Consider the following 15,601-nt stretch of genomic DNA (forward strand, 5'->3'; position numbering starts at 1 on the left):
CTCCACCCACCCCACCCACCACACCACACCACACCACATCACACCCCCACATCAGCATCAGTGAACTCTCAGGCCTGCTTGCTACAGGTAGAGAACAGAAGTATCTGCAACAATATTTTTGTTTTTGTTTTCTTAGGGGGTTTTTTTTTTGTCTTATGGAAATATTATTTGTTAGACCAAATTTCTTATTATAAAAGTATCATATTATAAAAAGAATTGAAAAATGTTAAGAAGCCAAAGGCCAAAAATAGAATCACTGTGAGGTTACTATCCAGAGATAACCACACTGCCCTTTGGATTATTTTCTTTCATTCATTTACATGGTGTGCATGTTGTACAACACGTTCATGACAGGATTTATTATATTCCTATTATATTTCCTAACATTTGCATCATACTATAAATAGTTTTATATCCCATCTCTTACACCGATTAACATTTCTTAGGTGACTAAATGTTCTCTGGAGACAGAGATTTTAAATTTACGTCCAGTGAGATTTGCTCCTTCTGATACACAGCTTTAAGAGCTGTGAGAAGTCCAGGCTCACAGAAGACTGTCCTTGGACCTGGGTCCTTCTCACTGCTACTTTAATTTAGCCCCACCCCTTCCTCATAAACACCTCCCACCCACCCTGGAATCTACTCCATTCTTCTCCTTCTCCATAGCTTTGTCTTTTCCAGAACTCTGTATCTGTACCTTTCAGTGTGTAGCCTTTTGGCCTGGCTTCTTTTGCTTAGCACAGTGCCATGTGTATGATTATATACATTGATACTAGTTACTTTGGATCACTGATCAGTGTTCCCCAGTACAGATGCATCACAGTTAATTTAACTGTTTATCAGTCAGGTGATGCACATGACTTTTACTTGTTAAATGAATATTCCATCCTATGGATACACAAAAATTCAACAGGTGTGTGTGTGTGTGTGTGTGTGTGTGTGTGTGTGTGACATTTTAGGTTGTTCCTTTATCATAAGTAGCCATTAAATAGACATCTTTATATATACATCTTTGCATAACATTTATATATATATATATATATATACACCTTTGTATATTTTAAATGTATCTGAAGCTCTTAACAAGCATGTATTATGTCTTTTGAAACAGGAACATACAGAAAATAGAAAATACAGATACTTCCAAAAATATATTTAATTATATGAGATTCTACAACACTCCGGGTCACAGTATTTTGTGTTATTATCAAAATAAAAGACAATAACTTTAATTCTGTGGTAGCAAATTCTGCCTGGTAAGCAAGACTGGCTAAATGTCTTGTTTCTTGAATCATGAGCATAAGTATAATAGGATTGCCGACTGGTTACATTATTTTCCTAGAAGAAAGTATCTTTAGACAGTGGGCCCCCTTGGCCTTCACAGAACAGGGTGGACTGGTCAAGGGTAGATGCAAGGCTGGCTTCTGTTGGACCCGCACAGTGATTTTCTAATCATATTGAGAAGTTGAAGTCAAAGCCACTAAGAGAGAAATGACAAGGCTGGCATCCCTTATCAGATAAAAAGATGGGCTCTCCCTCCACAGAGATGCTGAGGCTCTGGAAAGAATAAAGGAAACAGAGATAATATCAGTGTGTGACATCTGCTTTCAAAATCATGCATGCACACTACGGAAGTGTTTAGATAGAAAGAAAGTTCATAAAGCCGAAAGTAAAAATTATTCATTTCCCTACTCCCAGAGAATCACAGCTAATAATTTCAGTTGTCCTTTCAAGAAAGCCGCACTCATGCCTGCACACACACACACATACACACACATTTACACACACACACACACACACACACACACATACACACACACACACACACACACACACACACACACACGAACACACGAACACACCTCTTTGTGTAAATACACACAGTGCAATGTTGCTTCCTTTGTCTGACCCCACCCCTTGGACATAGTTCTTGCTGGTTCACACAGAGTCAATTCATTTTTCCTTGTGTATGAATTCTTCTTGTACGAATGTTCCAGATTATTAGCCAAGTTCCTTATTGGTGAATAGTGTATCATCAGAGTTTAACTGATTGAGAAAAACTTGTTCTGACTTTAAAATACCCAGCAGAGACCTGGCCAAATCCCATTTAAACTAAAGAAGGTCTGATCTTGGGAGTTCTTGAACCAGAATCACTGAATTCTTTTCAAACAATTAAAACGTGAACTTTTAAAGTTATAAAACTATCTTATCTCGGTTCAGAAACAGTACTACCGCCCTGGTGGCCAGGTTCTTACCCACAGACAACTTCCTTAGGAGACTGGAGTCACTTTTTCTTATTAGCCAATGGCTCCCCCTGCTGGACATTTGTACGGCTGCATTTCTGATTCAGTCCATGTCCATACTTGAATCACGTAAAACTGGTCCATCCCCACTTTTTTTGCCTTAAAATAATTAACTAACTAATATCTGGATATATTTCATTTATTTTCAACAAAATGAAATAACACAGAGAAAAACGCAAGAAATTATGAGTATCTCCCCTCATCTTTTTGCAATTCTTACTTTTTTATCTAGAAGTTATGATTGGTGGTTTGGAGTTCATCTTCTCAGACCCATTTCAGCTGTCTGCCCCATTACCATCCACAAATTAAAGACACAGCTTTGTTTCTCTTTGCACTATATTTCTGAGTCTATGTTAGAGGTGTTGGTTTGGCATATTTTGGAGTTAAAGATGTGGGTGCTGGGAATAAAATCCAGGTCCTCTGGAACAGCATCCAGGACTCTTAACCACTGAGCCATCTCTCTGGCCCTAAAATTTATTTTATTAAAAAGGTATAGAAATATCTCCAAAACATACTGTTAAATGAAAAAAGCAAATCCCAGAATCATATCTGTAGTATCATTTAACTAATACAAGAGATCTATGTCTGTGGTGTGTGTGTGTGTGTGTGTGTGTGTGTGTGTGCGTGTGTGTGTGTGTGTGTGTGTGCATGTGCCATGACAGGTATATCATAATCTACAAGAATATAGAAACAGTGGTCTACCTACTTTGAGTAAGGAAACTGACTAGCAAAAGAATAAAGAAAAAACAGGGTTCACTTTTGTGACCTTATTATAATTGCAAATTTTGTTTCAAGCATGTGTATTAACTTAAAAATAAACTAGGATTAAAGAAGGAAAAGTTTCACGGGGGGGGGGGGGGGGGGAGGCACATGCCTGTAATCCCAGCACTCGGGAGGCAGAGGCAGGTAGATCTCTGTGAGTTGGAGGCCAGCCTGGTCTACAGAGCTAGTCCAGGACAGGCTCCAAAGCTACAGAGAAACCCTGTCTCAAAAAAACCCACAAAAAATAAATATAAATAAATAAATAAATAAATAAATAAATAAATAAATAGAAGGAAAAGTTCCAAGGTCCCCCTGCGGCTCCGCTTCTAGAATGTCTGCTGCAGTGTTGCTAGGCCCAGCACAGTGTCAGGCCGCCTGGGGAGACTGGCTCAGCTTGCAGATGTCTGTGGAACTTGCACCGACCTAGCTCAGCAACTGGGGGGTTGGAGGGGGCTGCAGTACAGAAACAACCTACTGTGCAGTGGACAACATAGGAGATGCATGGAGAATCACACTGCAGTTCGCCTGGGTTCTGATTCCAGCCAGTTACTTACGAGTTCATGACACAGTCTGGGTGAGTGGTGTGATCCACACACATTAAGAACTTCACCGGTCTGCAGGAGGAAAACAGTCCTTAAGAGATTACCCAGAAAACTTGCACCCATTAAACATTTACAATGTGCCTGAAAAGTGCTGGAAACACAGCATGCATCTCTGAAGATCCCACAAGCTACTCCTTTCTAAACACTATCAGGTAGGCTGGGAGTGGTGGCACACGCCTTTAACCCCAGCACTAGAGAGGGAGGCAGAGGCAGGCGGGTCTCTGTGAGTTTGAGGCCAGCCTGGTCTACATAGGGAGTTCTGGGAGAGCCAGGGCTGCATAGTGAGACCCTATCTCAACACCCTCCTCACAAGAGCTAGCATTATCAAGCACTTACTATGTAGCAGCAATGTTGATTCTGTGCTTTATTCAGATCTCGTCATTTAACCCGACAACCACCCAGTGGAATTGATCCTATTTGCAACTGCAATCTGCTGCAGCTAAAGCTGTCCACAGTGGTTTTCCCATGTCCTCACAACACGGGAAACATGGTGAGTTAGAGAGCCACCCTTGAGCCTTTAGGCTCATCCAGACCCTTTCTGTCTGCACATCGGACTTTATTAGGAACACCTTTTGGATGTGTACTTTGGAGGGAAGATTCAACTTAAAACATGAGTGATGATGACCGTGAATGCTCAGCAAAGAATGCTCAACTGTCTAGTACAATTGAGGCAGAAAATAGGAAGTTCCAGGGCAACCAGGAGGGAAGGAAAACAGGAATGGAAACAGGAGCAGGCGACAGTGACACACGGGATATGAATGACAAGGCTACAACACCACCTCCATGATCATATGACTGGAAAGAACTGAGAGATGTGGGGGAAGTGCACCATCACTCAGTGCATGCTCCGTGGTCCCTGCTTAGACTCACCTGTGCTGCGGTGAAGTCTACTGTACATACATACATTTTATTCATAGTGGTTTTGGGGGTATTGCCTTACTATGTTGCCTAGGCTGGTCTTGAACTCCTGGTTTAGTCATCCTCCCACCTTGGCCTCATGAATACCTGGGACAACAGATGCCATCTGTCCATACATATTTGCAAAAAATAAATGTAGCTGTTATTGTCTTTTACCAAAGACAGGCTTTGGGTTTCACCAGATACAATCTAACACGGTTTTAGCAGAAACCAACCAGGAGGAGAGAGTCTATGGAGAGATAACGCTCCACCAGTATCACCAAGGCCCCTGATGTGAACTCTGACTGACACAGGACTAAAGGTGATGTCACTGAACTTTGAGGGTTGGGAGACCCTTCTCTACATTTGTGTTGGCCCTTGTTTGCCTAGCCTTTGCAGTTTTCTTTGCTACCCACAAGCAATAGAAAACCTTAACACGGAACAGCAGCCAGCGGGAGCTGAGTGAGGCTCGGAGTCCAACCATCAGGCAAGTGAAGTGGGGATCCCAAGAGAGGGGAGGGACTCAGGCTTGGACCCAGGACAGCTGTGATGGGTCTGGCCTGACTGATACAGCATGGCCTGGGGACTGAAGAAAGAGCCTTTCTAGAGAGTTCTTGGGCCAGAGAAAAGTGGCGGTAACTCTGAAATCTGTAGCCACAACTGTCCCCATCATTGAGCTGTAATACAGTAAGAATTGTCTATTTAGATGTATTTCTAATACCAATGCTTTGACTCAGGAAGGGACATTAGTAGGGGTGCTTGGGGATACATGCTTCAAGACTTCACAAAGTTGGGCTCAAAAATCAACTTTGACCTTGAGTATTGACCTTGGGCCATTTATTTAACCTCTGTGACTCACATCTCAGTAGCTTTCGTACTGTGATCTAAAGCTGTGGGAACCACAGCCCTTGGTCTCCAGTCATCAGACATCAACCAAGGTGGAGGGAGAAAGTGGACATAGATTTTCTGCTTTTAGTATCCTCCAGCTCTCCTTGAAATGGACTCAGGAATGTTCTCTCTGCCCACATATCCATAGACGACTCAGAAGTCACCCACCATCCATGACCTTTGGAGTGGATACCTACGAAACCAACCCTTTGAATTGTTCTAACCCGGCAAAGTGGTTATACACAGCGCCACCTACGGGTAGTCATCGATACAACTGTGCTGGAACCCCAAGGCCTCCAGTCTGTCTTCCAGGATTTTCACACTGCCTTCGCCACAGGATTCCCTAAAACACAGACCGATGTATCTTTTAAAACAAACAGATTAAAGAAGGAGGAAAACGTAGTAGACTGTTTCAGTGTCAACCAAAGATCTTTTGGCCACTCCCAGATGTTCTCTCAAGGGAAACATGGGAAAAGTTCTGGTTCAGGAGCTGTGGCTCCTGGGAAACTACACAGTCAAGCAGAGAGATGAGGCCACAGGGTTTGGCAACATTCTCCTGCATGCAGCATCAAGGCTCTGAAAAAGAGACCAGCTCTCCTCTGAGGCTCCAGCATGGCCTTGAAACAGAGTGTGGCCTCATCACCAAGCTTCGGGACCAAATGCGTTTAACTTTTTTATCTGGTAGTATTTAAGCCACAGGGTAGAACTGTTTGCAAAACCAGGAGTCAAGCAAGTGGGGGTGTTATCTTAGGCTGCTTGACAGTGGTGTTCATTCATGAAAAAGATGTGTTCTACCCTTGCTTATATGTAAACTCAGGTAGTTTCTGAGAAGCTGTAGTTCTTCAAAGTCCTGGTCCTCACTGGTTAGCCAGCACCTAGTTGCAGGAGTGGTTGCTTTATGGAGAGAGCACTAAGTTGATTTTGAAAACGCCTTCAAGAGAGAAGAACAAAGAAACTGGCTTTGACCCTCACAGATGTGTAAGAAATTCGCTTATCGAAGCTCCCAGTCCACACATAAAGATCAGCATGGTGTATGGCTGGGAGTGCGTGGCATTCCCAATAGTCATCATTCTCTATCAGCCACACTAGAAGCAGAAGGCTGGCAGGTCCCTAAGGCTAAGTGCAAAGGGCTCTGGTCAGATCGTATCCAAGCAAAGCAAGACCTCACAGCTACCATCCAAAGCCCCATAACTCACACTTTGGGTCCCCCGACGTCATGCATGACCCAGATCTCAATTCTTGTGATTTTATCCTTTTGTAAGTATGGGATTTCAAAATCTGCAAAAAACCTGGGAGACAGGGCGGACATTTATTTATTTATTTATTTATTTATTTATTTATTTTCTTTGTTCTTCCGTGGTGTTGAATCAGTACATGCTAGGCAAGCTCTCCAATGTCAAGCCCTGACTCCAGCCTCGGAGAACGTTTCCGGTCTTAACACAATATGATAACTGTCCATTTGGTCTGTTAGTTTGTTTAGACATTAAAGTTTTTAAACGTTTTAAACCCAGCACTTGAGAAGTAGAGGCAAGTGGGTCTCTTTGAGTTTGAGGCCAGTCTGGTCTACATAGTGAATTCTAGGAGAGCCAGGGCTATTCAGACAGACCCTTCCCCTCCTACCCCCTCAAAAAAAAAATACAAGTTTCTAGGGCTCTTTTTATGTTTGGTGTACATGCGCATGTTTGTGTGTGTGAGGGAGCACATGCATGTGTGTACAGACCTATGTAAGCCAGAGGACAAAACTGGGTGCAGTCCAATCTCTCACTGGCCTCGAGCTGGCCAAGGAGGCTAGGCTGGCTGAAATAGTGAGCCAGAGATCCACTTGTCTCTGCCGCCCCAGCACGTGAATTACAAATGTGTCACCACTTGAGGATTTTTCCCTTGGGTTCTGTGACTCAGACAGAGGTCCTCATGTATGCAAGGTAAGCACTACCACTGATCTATATCCCTCCAGCTGCTCTTCTCACCTTCTACATTCGGGTACTTGCTCGTATGTTTGTAGCTCTTAATGGTTTAACTGTATAGACACGGCTCTAATGACCACATCACTCAGCTGTTTTGCTTTACCTGACTTTACAAAAGCAAGCGTTAAAGCAGGACTGGGATGAGTCTCCAGCTTTTGTGTTGGTATCATCTGTGGTGCTCTTGGTATTTCAGTTCTTACCCTTTCACAGGATAGGCTCCTTTGGGCTCTGAGCCATTCAGCATGACATTGATCACCCCAGAACTGTCTCTGGAATACTGCAAGAAGAAACAGTTTTTTGAGAAAATGAAGTTATATCCTATTTGTTATGCTTTAAAAGCATCTTTTTTTTTTAATTGACTGTTTTCAATGGGGGAAATTTGGCATTTCACATGGATAGTAGAGATGCAAATTGGTTTGTTGGGAGAAGCAAATCACCTTTTAAAGTCCCCGACTCCTAGACTCATTAATTCCATGTTAGGTACCTTAGCCTAAGAATGTGACTGGGAAGGCATGACGTCATGTCAGCTAGAATAAACTAGGCTGAGCTGAGAAGACAAACAGCCTTGACCTTGCAGTGGCTTCTCACACAGATTCACTTTATGCTCCCACGGAACACTCACCAGAGCCTCTTGGTGGTTTGACACTTGGTGTTCTCACCATGAGGAAGCCTCCACACCTGCAAAGTTGTCAACTGCCAGGAAGGCAGATGGGCCAGTGATGTCACTCCCACTCACATCTCATTGGCCCATGTCAGTCACATGTAAATAACTGCATGAAGCACTACAAACCACAGGTGCAGAAGATAAGCCAGCTGTCTTCGGTGAACACCACGAAGACCCACCACAAGCGCTGCACACAAGCATGCGCAGCGTGGCATGGCTGGCAAGACGAAAATGTGCTCACCAGCTTGGAGCCGCAAGGAACTGGTGTACAGTTCCCACTACGGACCAACACAACACCGAGGTCCTAATTATTAATGTGCTGCTAGTAAGAATCTGCAGAGGCTACGCAATATCATAGGGAGTGCTTACATCCAAAGCAAAGTGCATGATGAGATGAACAGAAGATGTACGTTGCCACATTCTAATTGAGCGAGGCTCGGAGTGCAGCTCAGACATGCTGGCACACAATAGGCCTCGAATTCAGTTTCTGGTATCATTAAATAAACAAATAAAAATGGGCGTGTAGGTCTTCTCATTCTCAGAGCTCTAGTTGGGAACACGTAATTTCCCTCTTTAAATGACTCTTTTAGAATAAAGGGTAGGTGGTGGTGAATTCTGGGTCACTGAGCCTCCCAGGACAGGTTTACTCATTAATAAGATGACACCTGATGCCTGGTGCTCCAAAGCAGAGACATGTTTTGTGCTATTTGTCTCCAGCTGCTTCCAAAAGGCACGAACAGTAGGAGTTAAGTCTTCGAATGCTGGTGTCCGAGAGCCACTAGGTTAAAGGGGTGGCACTGGGCCGCAGGAATATCATTGGTGATTTCACTTGTCTTTCTGTAGCTTGCCCCTCTCTATCACCAGCAGTGATGGCATTGACCATGGAAGAAAAATTGAAAAGTTCGTGGGTATACAAGCAATGAAGCTGCAGAAAAATGGCTGACAATTCAGTCTCTGAAGCTGGAGAGCCTGTTTTCAAATCCTGGTTCACCTGCTTATTACAATTTTAAACTCAGGAAAATCTTTTGTCCTCTTTGTAATTCCAAGTCTGAACAAACAGCTACCTCAGAGGATTGAATGCTGTCAAGATGAAATGTTTAAAATCATACCAACACGTAGCCTGGGCATGCAGCTCCTGATAGGACCTTCACTGGATATGTGCAAAGCCTGAAGTTTGATCCGCAGCACCACAAATAATAATAATAACAACAATATTGGTTGACTACTTATAAGGTTCAAGCCCTGTCATTACTGGATTAGCTTTGCTCCTGCTCCAACCACCTAGTGTATTCTAAGGGCTTAAACATTGGAGGCACTGATGCTAGTTTCCAATAATAAAACCCAGTTGGAGCACATACCTTATAGTGAGGCAGATTCACAGTGGCATATATTACAATTCTTTCTTTGTTTCTTCCTTCCTTCCTTCTTTCTTTCTTTTCCTTCCCTCCTTCCTTCCTTCCTTCCTTCCTTTCTTTCTTTCTTTGTGTGTTTTGTTTGTTTGTTTTGTTTTTTGAGTCAAGGTTTCTTTGTGTAGCCTTGACTGTCCTAGAACTAGCTGTGTAGACCAGGCTAGCTTGAACTCACAGAGATCTGCTTGCCTCTGCCTCTACCCAGCTGAAATGTAGTTTTAGTACCTGTTTACAGATCTCCCTCCCTCTCTCTCTCTCTCTCTCTCTCTCTCTCCCTCCCTCTCAGTGAATTTATTCATTTTTATTTTATGTGCATTGGTGTTTTGCCTGCATGTATGTATGAGGGTGTCAGGTTGACTAAAGCTGGAGTTACAGACAGTTGTGAGCTGCCATTGTGGGTACTGGGACTTGAACCTGGGTCCTCTCGGAAAGCTGTCAGTGCTCTTTACTGCTGAGCCATCTCTCCTGCCCATTACAGTTACAGACAGTGTTGATATGACACCTCTATAGAGGTGCTAAGCCTTCCGGTCTCCAATAAGGACTTTGGCAGCTACTGGAGCCTGTATTTCATATGAAGCCCTGGGGAAGTAGAAACAAATGCTGCTCCCACTGGGGCTGGCAGGAGTACACAGTGCTCAGCATGAGGCCTTGTGCTTGGAGGAGGCCCTTTGCTGAGCCCTGGTGGAAGGGTTGATCAAAGTCCTTCACCCAATCTGTGGACCCACTGAACACCTGGAGAGCAAAGTGGATGATGGGAGGCAGAGACACATGACTTCTGAAACGGGGGGGGGGGGGGGGGGGGGGGGGGGACGGGACTGGAAGTACCCTGTCCTTTACTTGCTTCTTGATCAGCATGATTGACAGTTCATCATCAGCACTTAGCTAAAGACTTAACCCTCCTTACTTCTAATCTTTATTCCAACGCTTAAGGCAGGGAATGTAAGCTATAAATGACATCATTTTATAGCTACTGACAGCATCATCAACTCTGTGGCAATACCCTCTGAGATAGAGACATGCCTTAGGAGCATTTCTGTGGCGCCAGCTTATTGGTAGCCTACCGACTCTTCTCCCGTTAATGATACTCTGTGGACATTTCTGATACCCACATCTAATTCTCCTGTGTCCCAGGCTCTTCTGTAGAGACTACTCCCATTTTACACAGCACTAGGAACTAGCATGGCTTTGAAGCACCACACATAATCAGAGTGAGATAGAAATACTGATAATGCACTATCCCCATGTATATATAGCTAACATTTGCGAAATGTTTTTCTCTGCACCAGCCACTGCATTATTTTATCTCCTTATACCCTCACTACTTTATGGAGCAAAGGAAATGAGGCAGAGAAATCATTAAAGTGGAGAGGAGGACTCACAGAAATTAGGTAGCAGTCTGGGGTCCAGTCCTTAGATTCCACACATGCTCAACACGCACTCACCCATGCCAGGATTACCTGCATGGATGCACTTTTCCAATAGGAGTCCACAGCATTGTTTTCACAGTCTTCTGACATGGGACAGGACTGGTAATCAAGTCCTAGAAGAAAAGTATACAAAGGCCTTTCCTATTGGAAACACACTCATTTAAAGTATTTGCTAGTTCCATATTTGGTGTGAGTTCTGAACAATGTATATAGTGTGTTTACCTTCTTCAAGCCTCAGTTTCCCCTCTGGAAAATAAAGAGATGAAGGTAGGCAGAGTCCTGCTGGATTGGAATCAGAGGCTCTGAGGTCTGATTGTCAGATTACAGGGCTTACTGGATACACATTCCTAAGCCACTCCCTTAATCATGTCATGCCTCAGTTTCCACGCTTACCAAACTAGGAAAGATAGGATCATAGAGGATAATGTGTGGATTCTAGAATTAATGTGTCTAAAAGACTTGCATCAGCCTGCGGCAAAGGTAAGAACACTCTGCCCATTTTTGTTATTATCCACTACTATAGATGCCACCTACTTCAGAGGATTTGGAAAGGACGAAATGAGATGAACATAGATGAAAATATCCAGCATCCAAGGTCAATTCACAGGTTAGAGGAGCTGTTACTTTGTGGTGACATGTGTGCAAAAGTCTTACCAGAGGCATTTTCCTGTCGACACCAACTCAGAAAATCTCCAACCCGGCCATACAGAACGTCGCACAGGGGCATGAGGCGACGGGTGTTCTCTGCAAAGCTGGTAACGAGTAGGTGGTTATTCTCCCAGAACAGCGACTGATGAGAAACAACCAGGAGTTAAAATGTGAAAGAAAATGAAAGCGCATTGCAACTGTCATCAAGACAAATCAGCAGCCACTCCTCGTGGAATTGGGACCTACTGCCAGCCTGCTGCTTTCCTTCTTGTAGCTACTGCACATTTGAAGTGTGTCCTCTCTCCTCCCTGTATTGCAAACACACTGCGTAGACCAATGGTTCTCAACCTCCCTAGTGCTGTGGCCCTTTAATACAGGTCCTCACAATGTGGTGACCCCCCACCATAAAATTATTTTCATTGCTACTTCATAACTGTAATTTTGCTACTGTTATGAATCATAATGTAAATATGTTTTGGAGACAAGTTTGCTAGAGGGGTTGCAACCCACAGCTTGAGAACCACGGACAGAGACAATAATGACATATATTCCCAGTGGTATAAAACACATGAACCACTGTTGAGAGCCTTGCATTACAAATGATGAAGGGGCCAGGGCTGCAAGCCTAGCTCTGTTCCATGCTGGATATATGATTTTGACCAAGGCGTTTCATCTTCCTGTGCCTTGGTTTGGAAAATAGGAGCAGAAGCCTTTGGCCTTGGGCTGTAGCTGAGATTAGGACGGTATGCAATCGTGCGATGCCCTTCCTAGAGCGCACCGTGATTCAAAACACCTCATTCTTTACAACACACTTGGTGCCTTCCAGGGTAAATAGTGTCTTCAGAGCACAGGTGACAATATTCCTGGCTGTCTCGTCTGGTTGGTCCTCAGTAGTCCAGTCTCTGCGTAGACTGGAAAGGCTACAAGATCTTTTTTTTTTTTTTTTCCATCCCTAACCCTTAATAAAACATCGGGAACACAGAAGGATTCCAATAAGTTATTTATTGAGGTCAACTAGCTCACTAAACTTCTGAAAGATGTATAATTTTAAATTATGCATCTGCTTTTTAGCAACAAAGAAGCAGAAAAATGCAGCATAAACTTAAAAATTACATTTTTGATCATCATATCTGAGGTAGGTGTCCTTACCTTGTCTCTCGGAATGGCGTGCCTGGAGAGGTTAATGAAGAGGTCATAGTCTGAGGGAAGCACAGAGCAGGGGTCCTTGTCTAGCACCACCTTGAAGGCTTCCCAGATGGCTGTGCAGTTTTTGTTCCTGTGAAGAAGTGCCAGTCAGGACTGGGGAGATGCTTCAGAAGGTAAGGCTCTTGTGGTGTAAGCATGAGGACCTGGGTTCATTACCCCTGCCCCCAGTCCATGTGGCTGCCTGTGCCTCTAACCCCAGCATTGCATGAGAGGGAAACAGGAGGGTGATGGAGCTGGCTGGCTGCCAGGCTAGCTCTAGTTTTCGGACTTGAAGATGATAGAGCCAGAAAATTATAGAGCAGGATACCCAGTGTCCTCCTCTGGCCTCTGTGTGGGCACAGGCACATCACACACACACACACACACACACACACACACACACACACACACACACTGCGAGTTATAAAAAAGAAAACCCAAAATGCACTGCGGTGCGCTGTGAAACAGTTCCACTGTGAGGGGAAAAGCATAGTTCTCCCGTCTAAGTCATGAGCTTTTCCCCAGGCTCCCCACATGAGCAGAAAAGGCCCCAGGCAACAGCACAGCTACAAGGAGACACTTCCTCTCCTTTTCTTGTTTCTTTTGTTGTGTGTTTTTGTTTGTTTGTTTGGATGGTTGGTTAGTTGGTTGGTTTTGTGTTTTTGAGACAGGGTTTCTGTGTATAGGCCTGGCTATCCTTGAACTCACTCACTCTGTAGACCGGGCTAGCCTTGAACTCAGAGACTCACCTGCCTCTGCATCCCCAGTGCTGGGATTAAAGGCAGAAGGTGACAATTTCAATGTCAATAAACTCTGGTTTTCAGATGTTGTGAGTGTGTGTGTGTGTGTGATCAAGGGCCACGTCTCTTGCTTTTGTCTGTTCATTTAGACACAAGAGTGGGGTCCATTGTTCAGGTCCATTAGAGGCCAGGTCAGGAGGCAAGACTTGGGACAAGTGCAGGGAGTGGCTTCTTCTGCTGAGGCAGAATGTCCTCCAGGGACAGTTTTCACTTCTGAGCTACAAGCCACCTTTCAAAATCACTTCCTATGCAATGGTCACTTTTTCTTCCTCTTGGTGAGTGGTGACTAGCTGGACTCCTTATGTTATATTCTCTCTCTCTCTCTCTCTCTCTCTCTCTCTCTCTCTCTCTCTCCCTCCCTCCCTCCCTCCCTCCCTCCCTCCCTCCCTCCCTTCTTCTCCCTCCCTTCCTCTCTCTCCTTTCCTCCTCCCTCTGTATCTCTCCCTCCTTCCCTCTCTCCTCCCCCTCTCCCTCTCTCTCTGATTGAAACGTATAACAATTAAATACAACTGGCACAAGAAAGGGATAGTATAACAACGCAAAACGCGGGTCCAAAGGAGGAAAAATTTTCAGTAGGAAGGGCAATGTGCACAAGACAGAGGAAACCAGAGTGCTCTAGACACTCATCCTAATGCCGCCGGCTCCCTCTCTGTCCCCTCTCTTCTTCTGTTCAGACAGACACTAAACTTGGAGCATCGTCTGGCAAAAGACACCTCGAGGAGGGGCTCTGAAGGAGATGGGAGTTTGAAGGGCGTAAGGGGAGATTTCAGCCATAAGGAGGAAAAAGACCTAGGTCCTCTATAGCAGAGGACCAGACATTCCCAAAGGGCTCGCACTTCAGCAGTCGCTGCTAGAGACCTCTGCAGGCTGGCGAGGCAGTCACTCAAGCTCACCTCTAGACTGGTATTTGTGGCTCCCACACACACACCTCTCTCACCTAGACAACCGCAGGACAACCTCATCTGCAGTCACCTCCTGGACCTGTAGATCCCCTACACTCTGACCCCTGGCCCTGAGAATCGCTTACCTATCCATGTACGGAGACCCGCTAGTCCCTCTGCCTGATTTCCCAAAGCCCACCTCCCCCCCCCCAACCACCATCCCCGCCCCCCCCCCCTTTTCACTTTCTGGCTTAGCCCTTACCCAGGCTGGAGGCTCAGCAGCGTGGTGTACTCTGCGCAGCGGCCCAGGAAGATGCTTTGCAAATGCGGCGTGGTGCCCTCCCCGCTCCACCGCGCTGCGGCAGCTCTCGGCGCCAGCAGCAGCGGCAGCAGCAGGGACAGCCACAGCCACAGAGTCCACGCGCATCCCTGGGCGGCCATCGAGGAGACTTTGAGCCCTCCAACCAACGACCTCCTGGACTCCTCCCAGTTTCTCCTTTCTCTCCTGCCGCGGAGGCGGTTCCCCTTAGCTGAGCGCTAGCTGGAAGCTCATCCTAACCCTTGGCAGGCCCCCTTCCATCCCCTTTCCTCTTCCATTCCAAAAAGACACCTTCAAGGAGGGGCCCCAAAGGAGATAGGAGTTTGAAGGACGTGAAGGTTTCATACATAAGAGGAAAAAAAAAAAAAACTTTTTTGGTTCAAACTGCAACACCCTTGACAGGTGTCCTCTTTCCCAAGGGCCAAATATGGGTGAATTTTGTTTGTTTTCAGGACACACACACACACACACACACACACACACACACACACACCTAGAAATCACCCATCTGTTAACCACGTAAGCACCAAGCAAGCTTAAGCTAAGTTCCCCTTCACACCTTCACACGGTCCTTCCTTTTTGAGTTTATACTTGTCTTTGGTTTCCAGATGAATAGACTTGGGAAAGTTAATTAACTTCTCCAACATCTCAGTTTCACTCCTAGGTAACCCTAAAGATGGTCTAGAACGCGGGAGTGAAGAGAATCCCACGTGGAGTGCCAGATCCTCAGACCTTACCTCAAAAACAGCTGTGAACTCAGACTACTGGAACAAGTACTTGATACACACGAGAAGGGTGTGTGTGTGTGTGTGTGTGTGTGTGTGTGTGTGTGTGTGTGTGTGTGTTTGCGCA

At 45.0% G+C, this 15,601-nt stretch overlaps 1 protein-coding gene across 4 annotated transcripts; it reads right to left on the reverse strand.

Moving 5' to 3' along the window:
• Positions 1-1,138: 1,138 nt before the first annotated feature.
• Positions 1,139-14,944, reverse strand: Bst1 (bone marrow stromal cell antigen 1). 4 transcript variants are annotated; one of them, XM_036201103.1, is made up of 9 exons: positions 14,693-14,943; positions 12,714-12,840; positions 11,571-11,706; positions 10,947-11,029; positions 7,617-7,693; positions 6,649-6,741; positions 5,709-5,795; positions 3,620-3,679; positions 1,139-1,557 (listed from the first exon to the last, which is right to left on the reverse strand). In XM_036201103.1, the coding sequence occupies exons 1-9, from the start codon at positions 14,869-14,871 to the stop codon at positions 1,449-1,451; spliced, it is 951 nt and encodes a 316-aa protein (XP_036056996.1). In that variant the 5' UTR covers positions 14,872-14,943; the 3' UTR covers positions 1,139-1,448. The 4 variants fall into 4 exon arrangements, 3 of the variants coding, with proteins under 3 accessions (XP_036056996.1, XP_036056997.1, XP_036056998.1); XR_004946061.1 differs by having other exon boundaries at positions 1,494-1,557; positions 3,541-3,679; positions 14,693-14,944; XM_036201104.1 differs by lacking the exon at positions 6,649-6,741.
• Between the last annotated feature and the right edge of the window lie 657 nt (positions 14,945-15,601).

The sequence above is a fragment of the Onychomys torridus genome, chromosome 10 (assembly GCF_903995425.1).
Source record: "Onychomys torridus chromosome 10, mOncTor1.1, whole genome shotgun sequence".
Classification (NCBI taxonomy): domain Eukaryota; kingdom Metazoa; phylum Chordata; class Mammalia; order Rodentia; family Cricetidae; genus Onychomys; species Onychomys torridus.